The sequence below is a fragment of the Myotis nattereri genome, assembly GCF_964212035.1.
Source record: "Myotis nattereri genome assembly, chromosome: 18".
Classification (NCBI taxonomy): domain Eukaryota; kingdom Metazoa; phylum Chordata; class Mammalia; order Chiroptera; family Vespertilionidae; genus Myotis; species Myotis nattereri.
The window spans coordinates 10644538-10666464 of record NC_138093.1 but is presented as its reverse complement, the minus strand read 5'-3'; the positions used below and the strand labels follow the sequence as shown (position 1 = coordinate 10666464).

Genomic DNA, 21927 nt, shown 5'->3' with positions numbered 1-21927 from the left:
CATTTTACTAAAGTGGTCCGGCTATCAATGTTGCTTGATGTGTTTGAAGAGGATGAAGAATCTCTGACTCCTTGTATATGAAAACTAGACAAAGCTAGAAGCTGTCATGAGACTAGAGTCTAGAAAGGTAACTCCTGTGCACTCTCTCAGGTAGGAAAGCCCAGGAGAAGCATGAAGGCTCCCGCATGCTGGACACTAAGGCATGACTCCAAGGAAGCAAAGCAGAGAGAGGTAGAAAGAGGAAAAAACACTCCCATCTACTAATAAATTTGGTATTCATGTGGCTTTTTGTTGTCATTAGCTTAAGCTTTTTTTTAAAAAACGCACAAAAGATGTGAGAACCCCTTGAATTTGTTACACTCCAAGTGGTTGTCAAAGTAAACATCCAAGTCTTTGACCCCCATAGGGAAGCAAATGGGGTCATACAGCTTTTCTAAAATAGAGAGGTGACACGTGAGCACACAGAAGTGCTCTCTGCCCATCACGGGATATAAATCAAAGAAGAAAGTGCAATAAAAATGTGGGCGCAACACATATATCTCAGGGTGCTAAGCAGAGAGAAAATGCAAAAGCTTCTGCTTTTCTTCCTACTTTTTCTTCATCCCACTGAGAGACATTTACCTACGGTGGAGAGGAGGTTCAAATGGTTCCTCCTCACAACCATGTGTGCCAAGTGTTTGCCTACAACGGAAATAGAAGGGTCCCTGAACTTGGTTTCCCATCAATGTGACGTGCTTGGGGCATTAACTTCTGGCCCCTGTTTCTTCCTCTAAGAGTGGAGATTAGCTAATAAAGTCTGACTAGGAAGGGGATAAGGCCATCACAAAACCAAAAGGGTGAACTTGACCTGTGACAGACAAAAGTGGCAGATGTGCAAAGATGACCAGAACCCTGCAGATACATCAAGGAGAAATCCTTTTAATGACAAAGCAAGGTGTTTTAATTTGGGGGTCATTTCAGAGTAACATTTAAATTATAAAGAAGGCATTACTGCCCTGGCCAGGTGGCTTTTGGGTGGAGCATTGTTCTGTACACCACTGGAATTCTCTCCTTTGTTTGTGGCCTGAGAGACGCTTTTTGTTATGCTGACGTATCAGCATGAAAGGGTCGCCAGGTCTAGAAGGGAATTTTTGTTCAACAACTGAGACATTTTGTTCCCTGAACAACTTGGTCAGAACTGAATTGTTCAAGATGGGAGATGTTCAAGAACTAAGAGGTTTCACTGTATTCTCGTAACCACCAGATCTCTTCAGTGACTCATGGCATCAATGCTATCGCAGTCATGATGGAGATGGAGATAATGGATCACCCCAACTATTTTCTACCCTTACCAACACCCTTCAGTGAAAAATCAATAGACCAAGAATTCCAAACTAACTGATCCAGTCTAGTTTACTGAGTATGTTTTTCATTTTTTGCTTATTAGATTTACTGAATCATTGGTGGTGTCGGGGACAAAACGGTTCTCCTTTTCTCATCTAACTTAATAAACACTTATGGCTCAGATCTACCTTTGAAGAACCCATAATCCAGTCAGATGAGAGCCATGTAAAAAAATTAATTACAATAAATTGTGACACATAAAATAATAGAACATAGAGACAAACTGCCTAAAAGACTCATGAAAGGGGCAGGAAGACAGAGTTTTAAATAACATTGGGCAATCGCCAATTATAGAAAAGGGCATTCCCGGCAAGGGGATGTGCAACAGCATGGAGGCAATAGGAAGTATGACATTTTCAGGAAATGATGAGAATGATGGCGTGACTAAAGCTACATGATGGCGGGGAGGTGAGGCTATAAAAAGATGTAAGGTCTAGACTGTGAAGGGCTATGGAAACCATGTAAAAGTGTTTGCAGCTTACCCTGTGGATGACAGGAACTCACTGGGCATTGTACTCAGGTGACTTTACGGTATGAGTAGATTTGCATTTACAATTAAAGGCATGACAATGTGACCAGTGCACAAGATGGGGAGATGATAAAGGCAAGGAGACCAGTTAGGAAATGACTGTGGGAGTCCAGGTGAGACATGACAGGGACCTCAACTGCAGAGTAGGAGAGCAATGGAGAGGGAATAGACCGATGAGAGGTAATTCAGAGGGTGGGTTGGGTGACTGAGTCTAAGGGGGGTAAGGGCCAGGGAGAGGGAGTTTCTAGTTTGAAGTACTTGGAGTGTACCACAATTTATATCAATATGTTGAGTCTGAGGTACCTGTTGAATTTCCAAGGATAATATGCAATACTTAGTTAGAAATATGAGTCTGAATGTCGGGGTCAGGGTGGAGCAAAAAAGATGACTACCAGAGTCATCAGCAAGTGATGAAGATGAAGACAAGAACAGTTAAAGTCAGCAGAGACAGAGAGTACCTGGGGAGAGCTGAAGTAAGACTTAAAAGAGGCCTCAAAACAGAATTCCAAGGAACACAAAAATGCAATGGATGAGGACAAAGCAATGCAGGAGCAAAGGGAATAATCAGAGTTCAGAAAGTCAGAACAGCCAATGCCCTGAATGTCTAGGGAGAGGAGATTTCAAGATGCAAGTAATTAATAGCATGATCAGCTTTTCTGCCGGCAATAGTGAGGTGATTCTGGTCCCCAATTCTGACAGGTATACTTTACACAGTCAAATGCTTCTGAGTATTTCTTTCTCTTTCTCCTCTCTTAAAACTCTCAAAAAAGAAGCTAAAAATAGTTGTCCGGAACATTCCAGTAACTTACCATAATGTTAAGTATGTACCCAGTTGGGGGACCTTAAGAGGCAGATGTCAAGAGCTAAAAGATGCTAAATAAAGACACATACTGAGAATAGGAAAGTTTGGGCCCAAGTCCCACTGGATACCTGTGAAACCAACTTGGCAGGTGCACTCGTAATCATCCTGGCTGAGCACACGGCAGGTGCCTCCATTCAGACAGGAAGGAGATGCATAGCAGGGGTGCTTTGTCGAGTACTGGCAGTCCTCGCCTGTGAACCCCGGAGCGCACTGGCATGTGGCCTTCCCCAACATGGCCTGGACCACGCATGTCCCACCATTCTGGCAGCGGTTCTTCCCACAGGGGTCTCGATGTTGACAATATTCTCCCAAGAAGCCCTCCGGACATCTGTGTGGAAAAGAGAGTAGTCCATGAAAACACTTGACTTCTTATAAATAAAAAAACTTACAAGATCATGCATTCCAGTCAAGAAAACATTAGATTAAGAATCCACAGGCCTGAAGACACAACTGCAAAACTGCCTTGATTTAGGAGAAGTGTTTAGAAAAGTTAATCGCACATTCCCATGTCCTTTTGAGTCTAGGCTGGGGACAGAATACTAGGTGGTCTAAGTGGTGATTCAGCATGGTCTGCCATGGCCAGCCAACATGGCTCTTATTTAAAGCAAATTACAACCAGAGATTTTTTTCCATGTACATACAGACTGATATGGTATAATGGCACCTTTTTGTGCAGCATTGTTGATATTTATCTGTTTAAATTCCTCTCCTATTTAAAATACATAAATTACTGGACTTCCAGTCAAGATGGTGGCATAGATAAATGCAGTACCCATCCTCCCACAACCACACCAAAATTACAACTAAACTATGGAACAAACATCTTTCAGGAACACCTGAAATCTAGCTGAACGGAAGTCCTACAAGCAGGGATTTAAAGAAGAAGCCATATCGAGACTGGTAGTCAGAATTTAATAAATGTTGAAATTATTATTCCTGCCACTGAGAGTACAGACTCTAGAACCAGACCACCTCTATTTCAGTCCCAGTTCCCCATTTATTCGATGAGTGATCTTGAGCAAGTTACTAAACCTTCTTTGTTATAAAATGGATTTAATAATCAGGCCTACCTCATCAGACTCAAATAATTATAAAGCACTAAGAATTATATCAGTACACAGCAAAACACCATGCATTTGTTAAGTAAAATAAAATCACTGGCTCACTACTTCAACAACAGAACAGTCTTCAGTGTGGGCAGATCCCATTGTCAGAAAGCTCTTTCTTCCTGATGTCTTAAAACTCTTGCCTCCCTCCTAGGTATATACCCAACATGAGAAGTCCATACAAAAATTTGTAAAGACATTCGTGTCAGTACTGTTCACAATACCGAAAAGTAGAAATAAGTGGTACATCCAGACAATGGAATATTATTTAGCCAAGAAAATGAATAAAGATCCGATACATGCTATGACCTGGGTAAACCTGGAAAACATCATGCTAAGTAAAATAAACCAGACACAAAGGCCACAGACTGTGAAATGTCCATTTCTATGAAATGTCCAGAATAGGCAAATACATAGAGATTAAAAAAAATAGTGCAGCCAGGAGCTGGGAAGAGGAGGAAATGGAGGATGACTACCAAGGACTGGAGAGTTTCTTGGGGTGGGGAGGAGTTAATGAAAACATTTAGGAATTAGATCATGGTCATGGTTACACATAACTGTGAATATACTAAATTGTACACTTTCCAAGACTGAATTTAATAGAATGTAAACTTTATCTTTTGTTTTCCTTTAAATTCTCCCTCCCTACAAGTCCACATATTGGTTATCCCTGTGAAAGGCACGAACCTCTGCTTTCTTACGGAAGCCCTTCAAGAGTCCAGAGAGCTATGTTGACCTTTTGTTTTCTTCAATCCAGGATTCAATCCTTTGGCCTATTCCCGGGGTGGGCAACCCCCGGCACGCGTGCCAGACATGGCACGCCAGTCACTTTTGCTGGCACGCGAAACCCTCTCTTGTAATCTTCCATTTACAATTTTCTTAATGTCGATTTTTTTTATTTTTCAGATAAATTCAGTGTAGGTGCATCTTAGATCAATAAATAATTTTAATTAACAAGTTATCTTAAAGACCATAGACATGGATTGACGAGAGAGGGGAAGAGCAATTTCTATGCCTCTGCCTTAACTCTCCCTGCCTTCCTAGATCCGACCAGTGTTTTGGTTTCATCCACATATGCTTGTGAATCTTTGTTCTCAGTGATGAATTTTGTTAAGTATCGTAATAGGAGTAGCCTGACGGATGAAAGTAGTAGCTCGTGCATATCTCTGAGGGTCACGAAATATAAACCTGATGTAAAATCTCTGTCATCGGTGATGCAGCAGCAAAAGTCCCACTGATAATATCAAACGGAGCCATAAAGTTTTCTGTCGGACTACCAGTGTACATGTATACATTAAAAAATAAATGTATTTTCCATCATCATATACTGTGTTTTTGTCACTCAAATGAATAATTTTATTATTTCTTCAAGGTTCTTCACATATGTACACCTTAAGAGATATCAAGTAGGTGTAACATGTTGTCAAAAAATTAGGGTTGGCACACAGAAGAATTTTGAGTCAGAAATTTTGCTGGTTTTGGCACGCATTCACAGAAAGGTTGCCCACCCCTGGCCTATTCCTCAGTAGTACAACTATTTCTGGCTCAGTCGGCGTGGCTCAGCAGTTGAGCATTGACCTATGAACCAGGAGGTCATGGTTCGGTCCCTGGTCAGGACACATGCCCGGGCTGTGGGGTGAAAGGAGGTAGCTGATCAATGATTCTCTCTCGTCATTGATGCTTCTCTCTCTCTCTCTCTCCCTCTCCCTCCCTCTCTGAAATCAATAAAAATATATTAATTAAAAATATAAATAAATAAATCAAAACCTCAAAAAACTATATAAATAAATTATTTCTGGACTTCCTCACTATTTTAGTAGCTCTCCCATGTTTAAGATAACAATAGTAATAATGACAGTCACCAACATTTTTTAAAGCACTTACTATGTATTATGTATTTGCTAAGCATTTTACAGCTTTTATTACTCCTTGTAACAGTATATTATATTATGATCTCCACTCTGCATATGAGGACCTTGACGCTTAGAAAGATTAAGCTAGTAGGTAGCAGAGGCATCAAACCTATCCTGCTCCCCCAACTGGATGATTCTAGTTCATCCAAAACCTCTTTAAAGCGTGGGGCCCAAAATGGGAAAAACAAACAAACAAAGAAAAAACATAACACATATGTTCTTTTTGGAACAGCACAGAACTGGACATGATGTTTCCACTACAGCAGCCTAACACGTGTTCACTTTTTTAAAAGCCACAAAATACTATTATGTGCTCCCAGATGATTTCCCCCCCACACGAACTACTTTTATAACACATTTCTTTATCCTTTAGTCGTACAACATGTTTAACCCAATAATTTAACCTATTATTTGTTCCTTTTAAATTCACCATGCTGAATCTTTTCTCCAAGTTTTCTTGATTGAGATGCCTTATCCTTCACAACTAGCATTAGTGCCCAGCCCTTCAAATCCAAATCCCTTAGAATCTGAGACCTGCTCCTCTGCCCCACTCCTACCAGCTACCTTACCACTCAGCAGTCCGTAACACAAACTCTCCTAATCACTTCCATACTCTTGTATGTGGTTTCCTATATAAAAATCATCTTTCTACTTTACAGTGAGAAACATCATCTTTTCCCTTCTGTTATGTCTAATTTATGTTCCTTTCTTCCATCTTTGCTTCAAAGATCTGCTCAAAGCCAATGTCCTCCATTTAGTCTCTTCCAAACCATCCTACCCATCTCTGATCCCTCCGACAGCAGATGCAGTGCCGTGCTACGTGCTACATTATTTGTACAGTGTGGCTCTTCTTCCTTTAAGCCACTGCGATGTCTTTCCTATGCCTCTGTCAAACTCCCATTTAATTCTTTGTGTGAGGTGGAGGGAGAGGAAGGGCATGTCTTGAGACCCTGGTGCAGGTGCCTTGTATACCAGGAACATAATGTACAATTAGGCAACTGATTCCAAAGCAGCTTAAATTTGCCCGGCCAAGTGGGTCAGTGGTTGAGGTTTCACCTATGAACCAGGTGGTCACGGTTCGATTCCCAGTCAACCCGGTCGGGGCACATGCCCGGGGTTGCAGGCTTGAGCCCAGTGTGGCGTGTGCAGGAGGCAGCTGATCAATGATTCTCTCTCATCATTGATGTTTCTAGCTCTCTCTCTCCGCCTCTCCCTTCCTCTCTGAAATCAATAAAAATATTTTTTTTAAAAGCAGCTTACATTTCATATGATGGATAAAGTCAGTTTTCCAATCAAGTCCGCTAAAAAATTCCCTTCCAACCCCATACTGCTCTGCCTGGTAGAACACAGGCCAACTCAACCCTAAGAATCATCCTGAGGTACAAGATTAGCCCTCAGTCCCTAGGAGGCTCGGCAGGATTCTGGACATGGGCAGAAAGGGGAGAACTGGGTAAGGGCGACGGCTAGAAATAAAGGGCCCGTGTTTCCCAAGGCAGGAGACCTTTCACCTCTGCAAATCCCTGTTCAACTGTAAGACAAGTACACACATACTCCATTAATCTGAGTGGGAATTAAGACTCGGCCTGAAAGCAAGGGCTTGAATACCTCTCTTCTTGAGGTGGCCCAAGCTGCGTGTGGGTAGAGGCTGGAAACATGGCCAATCGCGCAAGTTCCCTCGCAAATTCTACTGCACTAACTCAGGAAAGCTTTTTTGAAAACGGCCAACATCTTGAATACAGATCTATGTAAAATATAACCCAATAAACCTAACAGCTGCCTTTTGTTCCCCGAACTATTTGAACGCCTGCCTCCTGGAGGGAACAGATCACTTAGTTCAGTGGTTCTCTCGGCAACACCCTCCCATTCCGTCCCCCCTTCTCCAGCTCGGGAACTCTGAAAGAGCCCAGTCCACAGAGGAGGCAGGGAATACAGAGAGAGTTGTGGGGAGGGGAGCTGGTTTTCCTGTAAAATAATTCCCAAAACTGACCTGAATACCTATCAGGTCCATGCAGGAGGTCACAGCTTGATTCCTGGTCAGGGCACATGCCCGGGTTGCGGGCTCCATCCCTGGTGTGGGGTGTGCAGGAGGCAGCCAATCAATGATTCTCTCTCATCATTGATGTTTCTATCTCTCTCTCCCTCTCCCTTCCTCTCTGAAATTAATAAAAAATATATATATTTTTTAAAAGAAATGCACTCACTCACTGTTACTATTTAAGCACACACATGGAGAATGAAGTGCAGGGGAGGGAGGGAGGGAGGGAGTGAGGGAGAAAAACAAGGGACTCCTCCTAATGGAACCAAAAGACTTTCCAATGGAAAGGATGCCCACGCAGCCCCCCTCGGTCAAACAGATGAGAACCAGACCCCGGCTCTCACATGTCACCCACAGCCTGGATTCGTTTACATGTAGCCACTTTACAGATTTCAACGGCCCTGGGATTTGAATAGCAAGTCCAAGCTCTCTGGCAGTGGCTGCGGCTCGGAATCAGTCTCCCTAGTAATGCAGGACAGAAAAATTTGTCCTTTCAAGTTTCCTGAGTGAATAGCCACTCGTCTAGAGAAAAGCTGAAACACTGTAGCGCCGTGTCAGCTCCAAGATGACCGACGTCTGAGCAGGAAATAAGCCCCTTTCCAAATAAAAGCCAGTGTTCTCTGTCCTTGTTTTCTCCACCGAATGTTCTGTATCAGCAGGGTGAGCCCACATTGCAGCCAGGGCTGTGCTGCAGCTTTGCTTTTAGCCTTTTTTTTTTTTTTTAAAGCGAGGATTTGGTCATTAAAAAAAATAAAACAACAAAGCAAACCCCTACCGCATACAAGGAGAAGAGAAAGAGAGGCGGGCTTTACAAAACAGCTATTTCAAAATCATGATTTTAAAAAAACTATACAGAATGTGGAACGGAGGGGAAAAAAATGTCTCATGTGGGTTGCGTCGGCCCTGCAGCTGCTCCTCATTAAAGATCCTCTTTACTCCCTCTGGGCTTGTTTCCAGCAGAAAATTCTTTACACAGAACTCTGCTTTCAACCCACTTTCTTCTTGCTCTGGGCCTCCTGGCCCCCCAATCGGCAGTGGCAGCGTGCCCTCGCTGAGCTCTAGAGGGGGGAGCTGTTGTTAAGGTAAATGAGGTAAGGGCAGGAGGGAAAAAAAATAACAATACCCAGAAACCAAATTAAGCATTGGTCAGTAACAAAGGTCTGCAGTTTGAAAGGGCCCCAAATCAGCCTGTTCTTTTCTGCGACCATAATGCCAGCTTAGTTTCCTGCTCCCCCTGTTAAAGTAGATAAAAATAATTGCTAACAGCCAAGGCTAACTGTAACCAGTGAAAGTTCCTATTTAACATTTCATTCCCAAGGCTCTGGCTGCAAACTTCTAGATGCCTTAGAGCCTACAGAATCCAGTCTACAGTCTTCGGCTGGCATTCCAGAGGCCCAATGCCCCCCTCCTCCCAGTACCTCCAGTTTGACATCTCATCAGACTGTCAACTTGTTCATGCGGTAACTCTGTGTGAAGGTAACTAACTGGGTTATGCTAATCACTGACATGGGGGGGGGGGGGGTGAGGGGGGAGGAAAAGAAACATATGCATGAAGATTCCAGTTCACTTCCTTCCTGGTGAAGAGGGAAGAAATGGGAGAAGTTCAGTCAGGTCGACTTCTTCTTCCCTTTCTCACTCCCACTCACCCCCGCCTCCCACCCCACCCCCACCCCCAAAACACTATAGCTTACTCAGCAAGAAGGAAAGACAAAAAGAACTAAAAACAGTATTCGAATATAGAGTTAGGACTGGTTACTGGGCTGGTTTGTGGTAAAACACACTTTCCAGGGCTTTGCTAGTTGGATGTAAAGGAAACAAAGACAAATATACCCTCAATTTCTCTCTCTCTCTCTTTCTCTTTCTCTCTCTCTCTCTCTCTCTCTATTTTGTATGCACACACACACAACTTTTTAAGCACAACTAGTAAACACTACCAAATACTGCAGGACAGCCCATTTTTCTACTATGTAAATTCGGCTTCCGGAACAGAACATTTCTGCTTTTCTTGTAGAGGTATTTCAGAAAATGTTAATCTTGGTTCCCACATTAGGCTGAATGCTTCCAAATTAAAAGTTTCCCACAGGAAAAGAATTTCACGGGGAATTGTGAGGCTGGGAATCATCTGAAACACCACCCCACTTGGTGTTCATGGGTTCAGCTTTTTCACTGCCCCCCACCCCCACCTGAATAAAGCAGTAAACACACGCTGATTTTAATAAATCCAAACCCAGAAGAAGCTGCAGTGATATAAGCTTTAAAGCTGTTAATTCACAGCATCATTCATCTTCATCAGAAACTATGAAATCAGTCACCACTGCAATGGGAAACCATGCTTTATTTACACAAGAATTTGCACATGCCCTTATCTTCCAGTTTACAGTCTGCGCTCATTTATCAGAACTCAGAAGCTGAACCGAGCACCCAGTCTCTTCCATCATCACTGGGAAGACTGGGCGAGGGCACACACACACGGCGCTGAAAGCCTGGTGTTGCTGTTCTAACAGGAGGTGGTCTTTCTCTGTCTCCCAGCACACAATCAGTATCTTCCCATATTTCACTGCTCTGAACCCTGAGGGGGAAAAACGTCTACTTGTGATTAAAACATGGCAAACATACTCTAACCACATGAGTTTACAAAAAGTACCCTTCACGGTAATAGGCAAAAATGAATGAATAAAGCCAGTTGTTCCCAAGCTACGCACTGTACAGTTACGGTACACGCTGCAGTCTCTTATGGAGGAATCTTGAGCTGCTGGTAAATTACACAAGGCTAAAAATGACTGACGAGTGTGTAAAACATGGTGTGGGAAGAGATGCACCAAATTTAAAATTGCAGGGAATCGACCACTTCATTAAGTTCATGGAGGACCTTTTTCCAGCTATCATTTATATATATCCTCTCAACACATAAACGCCTATTTTATTTCCCCAGCTCATGATGCATAACATTTAGGAAAGAATAGGTGATATCCCATAATTAGAGTCTGCGTCTGTGGAGACTAATTATGAACTCTGACAGTCAGTGTCAGCCTTTGCCTGGAAGGAAATGAGTCAACTTTTCATTAGTAATCAAGTCTGTCCGTTTTTTAAGTGACCCAGAAATTCAAGGCTATAAGTTTTAACAATATGTGATAGAGAATTAGACATCACAATCATTATATACAAATAGGGCTAAAGCAAAAAAAAAAAAATTGAAGTCAAAGAGGTTCTTGAGGTACTTTTCAGGATGACTGAGGTTTCAGAAGGGGCGAGTTGCCCAGTAAAATAATTCCTCAAGGAGATGTGTCCGGCTTACACAACAGGAACCAGCATTTCAAAATTTTAAAGGGACAGGTGATTAAATGGCTAAGGCTCTACATGGTCTAGGCAAGAGAATCATAACCACTATAAAATGTTTTCCACAAAGTAGAGGCAGCCCGGGTTTATTCTGGATAATTGAGGGTTTGGATATATACTATATAATCAGAGGAAACAAGCAGTAAAAGACATGAGCTAATTTGGGGTAACCAAAGATTTGGCTAACAGATGCTTACTCTCTCTGGATCCCTGAACTGGACTGGACGAGCCCAGTGATGCGCTGGACAGAAGAGATTTAGAGTTGGGATGCTCCAACTCTCAGTTAAGACAATGCACTAGGCTGTGTATGAAAACGACCCTGTTCTTAGTGCTTCTGCTTTTCCATCACTCCTCCTATCCCAGCCCATTCTTCTTTGTGCCTCAGAGATACTTGAGTTCTGATTGTAAACGGTGTCCGCAAGCCTACCTGGCTGCTCTGTGCTGGAAGCAGAGCAAGAATAAACAGTCAAGTTCAAAAAGGTCTGAGGGGGCGGCAGGGAGGTGGTGGTTACCCCAGCTGCCCTCTCCTCCTGCTCCCAGGTCTTCCCCTCATCCCTCGCTCCAGATATTCTGTCCTCAAGCCCTCCAGCCAACATGTGCTAAAGGAATGAGTTTTTAATCACTTGTCTGTTGCTACAAAACCAGATTAATCTACCTACTGGTTTCGTAAACCTCACACAAACGGAAGTATAGATAGAGAGGCCAACTAAGATGTAGAAAAGTTTTAAAACTATGTCATTAAGAAATAAACGATGAAGATATTGGTAATGATTTTTCCAGGAAATGATAGCCCTTCCACTTCCATCATTCTCCCTATCCACCTCCTATAGCATCATCAGTATTTTCACATTTATGACTAAGTTACCCACTAAAACCCCTCTGATTTTCGCCTTCTCTCACGCAGTTGCTCCCTTGTCTGAATCGCCATAGCTCATAACATCTGTGCTGCTATATTGGGCAATTACAGATGGATTTTATTTCATACATACATGTATGCCTCATCTCCTCAACAAGATGGCAGGATGTCAGAGGACTGCCACCATGTCATATGCCAGAAAAATACAACATTCGCCATCAGACACTGCCAAGTATGTGTACTTGTGACAAGGAAGTCAGACAGCTCAGGCCTCTTGGGTTTTCCTGTCTCTTCACAATCCCCACCACAGTGCTCAATTATAGTGGCTAGCTCAATAATTACCAGTGTGATGAAAATTAAACATTTCTTTGAAGAGTTATAGATTGAATGTGTGTATGCCCACCCCAATTCATATGTTGAATCCTATTCCCAATGTGATGGTATTTGGAGGTGGAGCCTTTAGGAGGTTTAGGTAGATGAAGCCATGAGGGTGGGGTGCTCACTGTGGGATTAGTGCCCTTATAAGTAGATGAAGGGACCAGAACTTTCTCTCCCCACCATGTGAGGGTATAGTGAAATGGCGGCAGACATCTGCAAACCAAGAAGAAGGTCCTCACAGAGAACCAGCACCGTGTCTGATCAAGTCAGCCAGACCTTAATCTTGGACTTCCCAGGCTCCAGAACTGTGAGAAATAAATGTCTGTCATTTAACCCACCCAGTCTGTGGTTGTAGCAACCAGAGCTAACTAAGATAAAGAGTGAGGATCCTGCAGTTCTTCAGAGTCTATCTAACCTTCAGTGTTCAAGATACAAGTTTATAGGTATAGCAACTGTGGGAAAGTGGCCGAATCTATATAGATTCAGTACCCTAAATGCTACTATTCTACATAACTCCTAACCAGGTTATTTTCTCATTAACACCTACCTTCTCCTCAGAATTATATGAAGAAGAAAATTGGATATAATATTCCAGTTAGATGTTTTCACTGAGGAATACCACCTGTCACTTAAATAATACCCTTATTCGTCTTTGCTTTCACTTTTCTTTTATAAAGGCCTTTTCATAAAGATCCAAGTAGGACACGACTTAGGAGAGGAATGTTTTAAAAAGAATATAACTGCTATAAGGAAAGGCTGAAGGCATCAGTATAAGAGTCAATAGCACCTACTTGGACCCATAGAACAGGGCTGGTGAAGATTACTGACAATGGCTAGATGTAGAGAACTCTGGGAAGCTCCAGAGGCACTAGTATACCTTCAATTAAGGTGTAAAGTAAAAAACAACTAAGACAAATATGAAAATAAAATACACACATAATACACACATACACACAGTGGGGGTGAAGGAGACACTAAAGTTCATTCCCACCTACAAAGTTCCTAGGTGCAGGATGTTGAAAAGAGGCTTAATGAAAACCTCCATCACACCCTCACATTTATGGTAGCTTAACAAAGAAAACAGCACTTGGAAATGTCTCGATAATTACATTTTTATCACATTCTAAAATCCCCACCCCATGCATTCCATCTGGCGAGTCTTGATGAAAGACGGATAGCCAAAATTTAAAATGAAGGATTTAATTAAGCTGCTCCAGATCCTGAAAGAGAAATATTTCTCATCCTGCTTAGTCACAAGAAAAAAGGGGGCAAAGAATTCCTACATGATATTAATGGTGCTGACACGCCACTACGAAACAATAAGAAAGAAACTTTACATAGGATTATGGTTAACCTGGGGACTGTGTTGAAAGAAGTCTAGCTAAACTCACATCTATTCACGCCAGCTTTGCAGAACAAAATTAGTTGATTTAATTTACTGGCAGTTACCCAAGACAAGTGAAAGGACACAGGCCAAGCCTATGAACCATCTTCTCCTACTTTGCCATCTAGCAATGATGTTTATAAAGGTTCCAACCTAAAGAATAAGGATTAGTTAAAAGAGTATGGGAATTCTGTTGTTAAATAGTGATAAGAAGCTGATAATCAAGACTTCTTTTATGAAAAATTCCTGGGGAACGCTTAACATATTTGTTAAAGGATGTTTCAAGGATATGTGTTCATTAGAAGAATCCCATGGGAATGGTACTGTTAGAGGACCGGACTGTACTTCCTCAACAAGGAAAGCCTTACAGGACACACTTCTATACATCTGTAACTCACTATGCAAATGTGAGGTGCTATGTTTAACAACCTGTGACTTTGTGGTGGCAGCAAGGTTTACCAGAAGTCGTTGTTGAATCTGACCTGTCTCAGTTTCACAGCTGCATAAAATCTGTCTGAACTTGCTCATCTTCCATTAGGAAAAAGAAGGGAGAAGTTTCAAGTTTTTCAATCTAGTTTTCTCGACTAAAAAGCATTTTGACAATATCCTGTAACCTCACCTTCAATGCCCTCTTCTTACATTTCATCTGCAGTAATTTCACTGAGATTTCCAGTCAAAGGCCACTTCTCAGAAATGCAGCATTAGCCGAGCCTGGTCCACATACGCTCATGTAGCTACAAGCAGGTTCAACGCCCCTGGACTTCTCCAAGCTGCCTAGACCTACCTAATGCTATTGGCTCTATTTTAAAATTGGGAACTCTATACAGTAGAGTTTTAATCATATCCCTTATCTGGAAAATTACCTTTCATATTCTTTCAAATGTTCCACATTCCCTTTACAGAATGTGGTTTGTACTATCACTTTAAAATAGGCAATTCTGTCCCCATTTTACTGATAGGCAAATTGAGACTCAGAGATACAGCACATTTGCTAAGAGGTCAGCTACTTAAGAGTTATGTGATCTTGGGCAAATATTTAACCTTTCTGAGTTTCCATATACTCACTGGTAAAACAGGGTTAGTAAGACTAACTGCTTCATATGAGGGCTAAAATGCATGTAAAGAGCTTAACTGAGCCCAGAGCCTGGCACATAATAAGTGTTTGATAAATATCAGCTAGCATACCATTCTTTAACTTGTCAAAGGTCTGAGTGGCAACAGGAATTATGGCTCAAATTCATTTGACCTACACCCTATGACCTCCCCATGCCACCGGGCAGGATCTTCCAGATGCCTCAATCCAGTCCCAGTGCAGGCCGAACCACACCGAGTATGAGGCAATAGAGAAAAATCAGCAATACTGATCTATTCTTTAGTTAAAATTTGGAAATCTTTTATCATAGTTTTCTGCATTAATTTTGATTTTTGAACTACTCCATCAAAACATTATTTAATCTTGATTACTGAGATTTTGGCACCCGCTCACCTAGCCCTGGCCCCAGCCCCTTCCACTGGTGGCTCCACAGGACAGTCCATCACTTCATAGGTGACTTGATGAGACTCCAGTAACACTCATTCTGAGCCTCTTTAAGAAGTCCAGGTTAACACACTAACACACATGATTACTACATGGCTTCCCAAAGAAGAGTGAAATAATGTGATAACAGTATCAGTGAATTACTACCACAGTCACAGGTGTCCGTTACATTGCTACATATGGTATACATAAATAGCATGTGCTGAAAAATTCCTGAATTAATAACTCCTTAAGCATCACATTAAAAAAAAAAAACCACACACACACACACACACACACACACACACAAAGATTACTCTGTGAAAGGTATTTAGTAAGCCAAAAGGGAGCATTCTTCATTTTATGGTAAAGATAAAAAAATATGAAAAAGTGGCCAGCAAGGAAAATCATTAGTCATTAATATTTAATGTACCTTACAGCTAGTTGACAAATTGTAGGTAAAATGTGACACAAAGTTGTATTTTATAACATATTTATAATGATTTACTTTATTATTATTATTTTTTTATCCTCACCCAAGGATATGTTTTTAATTGATTCTAGATAGAGAGGAAGGGAGAGGGACAGAGAGAAAATCACCAATGTGAGAAAGAAACATCAATCGGTTGTCTCCTATATGCCCCCTAGCAGGGATCGAACCTACAACCTGGGTCTGTGCCCTGACTGAGATTCAAACCCACCACCCTCTGGTGCACGGGACAACGCTCCAACCAACTGAGCCAAGGCTATCAGGATTCACTTTAAAATGTAGTTTTCAATTACATACTTTACCAAAAAGTAGAGATTCTCAAATGCAATCACCGACCCACAGGATCCTATGTAACTCATGGCGACTTTCCATTGTTTATCAACCACTATGCTGTAGAAAATTTTGAAAGACTACTTTATAACTATAATTTTTATCATTAAAACTAATAGCAGACAAGGACTTTAAATAATATTAGACCAACTCTCCTGCTTTCAATAATTATGAACTCTGGACAGAATATTAAAGGTACCAGAGAATAAGCAGACAAAAACTGGAAGGGATATGAGGCTCACAAAAAGAAGAGCAAACTTCCTTTTTCCTGAAGGCATTCCCCAGTCCATGTTGCAGAAGAGGGAGAGAGTGCGAGCAGAAAAAGGAAGTCTCACTGGCTGAGCAAAGGTGTCTGGACCCATCAGAGCAGCTGCAACTTGAGGAGCCAGCACCACAGACAGAGAAGTCCTGAGTGCTGACAACTCCACTCGAATCCGTAGTGATTCCTGACTAGGCATGAGCAAGATGATAGGTAGGAGCCCAAGAGAATGCAAGAGTTGGAAGGCTGAAAGCCTGAGCATGGTTCTGGGGAGTGGGAGGTTTGAATTCAAGTCCTACCAAATTAGAGGTGCTTGGGAAACACCCGGGATTAGGGAAACACTGCTAGTTTCCACCGAATCCCCTTAGGGGTCATACTTTGGTATGGCCCGTATCCCAGGACTAAGACTTAAACCATCAGACTAAGGGCCAAACAGACCCACCAGAGCAAAGCCTAAAACCAAGCCCTTCACAGGATCGCGGTGATCTTCCCATAATGCAGCTGCCTGCTAGACCAAAACTCAGTGTTCTTTAGTGGAAGATAAACTTGAAGATGCATCACTCATGATGTCCAGTAAGTATGAAGCACAGAAAAATTGTACCCACAGTCAAGAGAAAGCGATGTTGAGAAAAACACACCCAAAGACGAACCAGATGTTAAGAACTGACAGACAAGGACTTTAAATAATGATGATAAACATGTCTTAAAAATGCACACTTTGTGAATTTTACAAATAGTAACCTTGCCTACCCCCAACATTCTAGTGAACTTGAGTTGCCCATGATTTTTAATCAAATTGGGATTTGGGATGGTTTATATCGGAAAGTCTGAGACAAGCAACTTGAAAGTGATTAATGACAGCTAAACTTAATTATATATTTACACCTCCCAGTAGGACAAGGGAGAGAATGAAATGTCTTATCTCTCTGTAGTGAGAGGGCTTTATTGAGATCTGACAACAACTATTTAGGAGCAATAATTGAGTTTTATGCAAGATTACACAGGCTCTCCTTGCCTGGCATCCCAATATAATCACAGACTGGCTGACTACTTAGGCTCCTAACAGTGAAAAGAAAAAACAACAAAGTTGAGCTGTGTACAAAACGAACCTTTGCAAGTACTTATCCTCATCTGTCAATGTGATCTTACCAAGGATTTCTATAATTTCTGTAAACAATCATTATATTTTAGCTGAATCAGTAACATTAGGCTCTTTATACAGATAGTCAGATACCTCCTACTTTAAAACGTTTTCCATTAATTTCCACTCCACCCACCCAAAGGAATTTGGCTTTAACTTTCTTTTCTTAATCCACTAAGCAATCTCATAAATAAAAGATAATCATATGCCCCGCATGTCTGATGTAATTCTTATAAACCTTCTAAGTGTTCTAATATTCATTTACCATTTTGTGAAAATAATATTTACTGAACAAGCTGGATTACCTACCTTCTTTCCCCAGGGAAAAACAACATTGATGAAGGTACACTGAAGGGTCTGTAAGTAGATGTTATTTTTGCTTAACATTCTATGGCGATTCTATGGCCTGGGACTGACTTGCCTCCCTGATACTGTCCTTGCATTTCTTGCGTCCACTTATGCTGACACTGTCACTCCTGAAGATGCTAATTTATTTTACTCAGGTAGAGAAACACTCTTTCCCCCCCAAGTTTAGTTGTTCATATTGGTCTCCAAAAAGGATGGCCTTGCCCATTTTTTTTTTCTTACTGAGCCTTTCTCAAAAAACTTGTTTCTCTTACAACAGGGTTGGAGGACTCCTGAGGGACCCACCCAGAACTATATCCATAAGCAATCCACCCCATCAACAATGAGTAAGTATCCAGGGACAGAACTCAGGCAGCTCCGTTGACGTCATTCACAAAGTGAGTTCCCTGTTGCCCAGCAGTGCTTCTTCCATAAACTAGGGGCAACAGTGTCTCACCTTGGTTGGAGAGTTGGAGACTAGCAGCCCACAAATCTGTTTGCTCCCCAAAGCGATCCTAGTGTCCTTTCCTGGTAAGTGCTCCAAAATTGGTCTCCTCTAGAAAGTATCTCTCCATATGTCAGACCACAAATATGTAGGCCAACTTTAGACCTTATTTATAAGGTGAAATATCTCCAAATAAATTGGAAGTAAACGAAATTGCCTGCCATCCTAGATGCTATGTGAAGCAAATGAAATTCTTAGAGAGGACCGGTTTCTTCTGAAGACAAATGGATTTTCAAAAATGTGAACGATGATATCTACTGAGCACTTTTTGGTTCAAAAAACATATTGCTAAGCACTAGCTACATGCCAGGCATTATAACTATATAAAGATGGCTAAGACCAGAACCTCACAACCTAGTAAGAGAAACCAATATATCAATAAATGATCAAAATGTAATGGGTTAACTATCACAAGAGAGCTGAATAATAGAATAACGCAAGTAACTAAGACACCAGATGCCAAAAAGGGACTAAACAAGATTTCAGTGGCCGATTCTAAGGTATTAAGTTCCTTCCCTTTTTATTTCCAGTTGTGCTTCTATTCTTAAGAGGAAAATGTATCACATGTTTTGAGGTGGGTTTTTTTTCCAGCTAGAAAAACTAAGTAAACAGCACATAATCAGTTACATAAAAAATTTCATTTCCAATGTTATCTTTATTCCAATCCAAACAACCTATTGTTAAGACTCACTGTCATCACAGCTTAAAATATTTTCACCTCAGTGAAGAAAATTCCTTCTGACTTGGGAAAATTCTTATTTTATGACATTAAAGAACCTAGATCTTGGTGAGAATGGACTTAATGGGAACAAATGTCATTATTATCCTTATGGTATTTGATTAAATATCCAGAGAAGAAACAAAAATGTGTTGGATAAGCTCCCTTACAATGTTTATTAAGTAAACACCTACACAAAAAATATATGTAATATATATTATAAAAGTATTAAAGAAGATAAATTTCTTATTATCAAGTCTTATTTTCCATGATATAAATGCTCCTATCAAAAACTTTCAATTGAGGTAGAAAGCAAAAAAGGTCAGAGGAAACCTAGAAAAGCTATTTGTGAGATGATCTAACTAGATGGCTGGAGAAAAAGAAAAGTAACACTCTTAGAACTAGCCTATGCTCCCTAGTCCTGCTCCTCATCCCCATTCTCTCAAACCCATATAATGGCCTTTACCCACAGCCCCTGCTCCTACCCCATCCCTACAAGTATGTGTGCACCTTCCTCCTGCAGTCTCTTTCAGAATTTTTACACTAGAAAAAGAATTTCATGTGGCTATAATATTCATGAATATTAGGCAGAATTAAAAAGTTAATATCTACTTAGTTTGATTTAAAAACAAGATCATAGCTAACATGTTTAGGAGAGATTCTAAGGGTGTGCCTTAAACTGAAACATGTAAGAGAATGCACTAGTATATTAACTAGTCTAGTTAATTAAAAACTAGTGTTGTCATTCAAAATACTCACTGAAAGTCTCTTTCTTAATGAAAAAGATAACAAGAAGGCAATAAGGAGTTCTTATTAGCCGTCTATCTGGCACCCACATCCTTTCATCCTCATCCACACTGGAACTACATCAGGAAAATTAGAGAACCCGTAATTACTTCACAGAAATAATAAAAATAGAATAGAACTGAATATTGCCCAGTGTCCTAATGAGATAAAATAAAATATATGAAGAAGAAAAAGCACAGAGAAAAACTTACTTGCAGTATCCTGTGCCATTGTGGTAGGTAACACATACTCCATCATTAACACAGAGCTCAATGCCGTCCCGACATTGCAAAGCTAAAAATAAAAACAAACACACATTAGCAATAAGTCACTAATCATAACCCTCAGACATCAAAGAAGTTATCCAATCTAAGTCAACATTCGTTCCCATATCCAGCCTGATCTGGGTTTCCTTTTAGAGTGTTAATCAGTTGTTTTTTTCTTTTGGCTTCTGGGGTCAGTGTCTCTTCCCACAATAACTGTTTTGTGGTCTTGAATGATGCTTTTAATTATCTGTGCCTGGATTTCCCTAGATTCGTATCTCCCAATGATACCAGGGCAATCCAAACTATAATATTCATGACAGGCCATGAGCATCTTGGGATTTGGACACTTCAGGTGAGTAATGAAAGATTCATCAATACGTATTTAGGAAGACCAGGGTAGATACTAGGTCACCACCATATTAACTACTTAAGCCTTCAGGTGAGACTTCAGAAAAGGTCGCTTGAAGAAGTAATGAGACACATCAACAATATTCATTCAACAAACTGTAGCTGAGAGCCTAGTATGATACCAGGCATTATGTTAAGATCCAGGGGGAAAAGGAGAAATGGAATACATAGAGAAATATATAAAACATAATCTCTAACTTTAGGGGGAACAGATCATGAATAAAGACTGTAGAGGAAGAGGAAGGGGATCAAAGTAAGGAAAATGAAAAAGTTCATTTATACATACAGATAAAATAATTCTCAAATTCTTGAACCCCGGTCCCTTTACGAGGCAACAAAAAGGCACTTCACTACCCTAATCCCTCCCCAAAACAGGCTACTCAGAAATAAACAGTGAAAGTAGAATGTTTCCTGATTTAAGCCAAAAGAGGAGGAAAGCTATCCAAAGTCTGTCACTCACTTGCTACATCATGACAATCCCTTGATTGTTTAGCTTTCAGAGTTGGAATTTTCATCAACAAAATATTATAATTCTAATAACTGAAAAGGCAAGACAGAAAGAAACCTAGTCAAAAATCAAAGTTCATGAACTTTTTTCTGGAAGATTATTATGATTTCCATCTCCTGGGATGGCTCATGTATAAATACCTGAAAACAAAACTGAGAAATCTCCAGTTTGAGTTTCTAGCCACACCACTCTTTGACTAAACTGCAATATCAGAGGCTCTAGGCCTGCCCTTCCTGGGCATCGAAACCACTTCTTTTCCCAGCAAGGCCCAGGCACAGGCTGATGTTAGAAAAACTCCTCCATTAACGGTTACTGCAAAAGATCCCTGTATTTGCCCAGTTTTCTTACCAAATGATGGAACTATTTGAGAACATGTTTACAGAAATCTCATCTCTTTAAATAATACTTAAAAACAGTAATAACAATAGCAGCTAACACATAGCGCTTACTAAACAGCAGGCATTGTCCTAAGCACCTTTTATAGACAAATTCAATCATCCCTACAGGCCTATTGAGACAGTATAGGGACTTGGGCCCTGGAATAGAAAATACCAGGTGGCTAGGAAGCCAAGATGAGACCAGGTGGCTGGAAGGAACGCAAGGACGTCACCACCCCTCCAAGAGGTAGCTGATTTTATCGCCCTTCTGAATGCCTGTTTAATCTACTGACCCACATGCGAAGCTGATCAAGGTCTGGCCACTACCCGACCTTCCTGGGGCAGGAGCAATGAGTAACCACCATCTTGCCCCATAGTGCAGGCACAGAGACAGTTGCCCAGCAACCCAACAGGAGGAGAAAGTAACCCTGCCCTGACATGAAAAATTCCACTCCCCAAACCCCTTACAAGGCCGCCTCTTTGCGCAAGCCGGCCT

General features: G+C 41.1%; 1 protein-coding gene across 1 annotated transcript in view; it reads right to left on the bottom strand.

The window, feature by feature from the left end:
- The window catches only part of NOTCH2 (notch receptor 2), a 128670-nt gene that overhangs the window by 70553 nt on the left and 36190 nt on the right, over positions 1 to 21927 (bottom strand). Inside the window, exons 2-3 of the mRNA XM_081112153.1 lie at positions 20085 to 20166; positions 2843 to 3102 (exon numbers count right to left, since the gene is read on the bottom strand). Coding sequence (XP_080968279.1) covers positions 2843 to 3102; positions 20085 to 20166 — 342 coding nt within the window. The remainder of the gene's footprint in view (positions 1 to 2842; positions 3103 to 20084; positions 20167 to 21927) is intronic.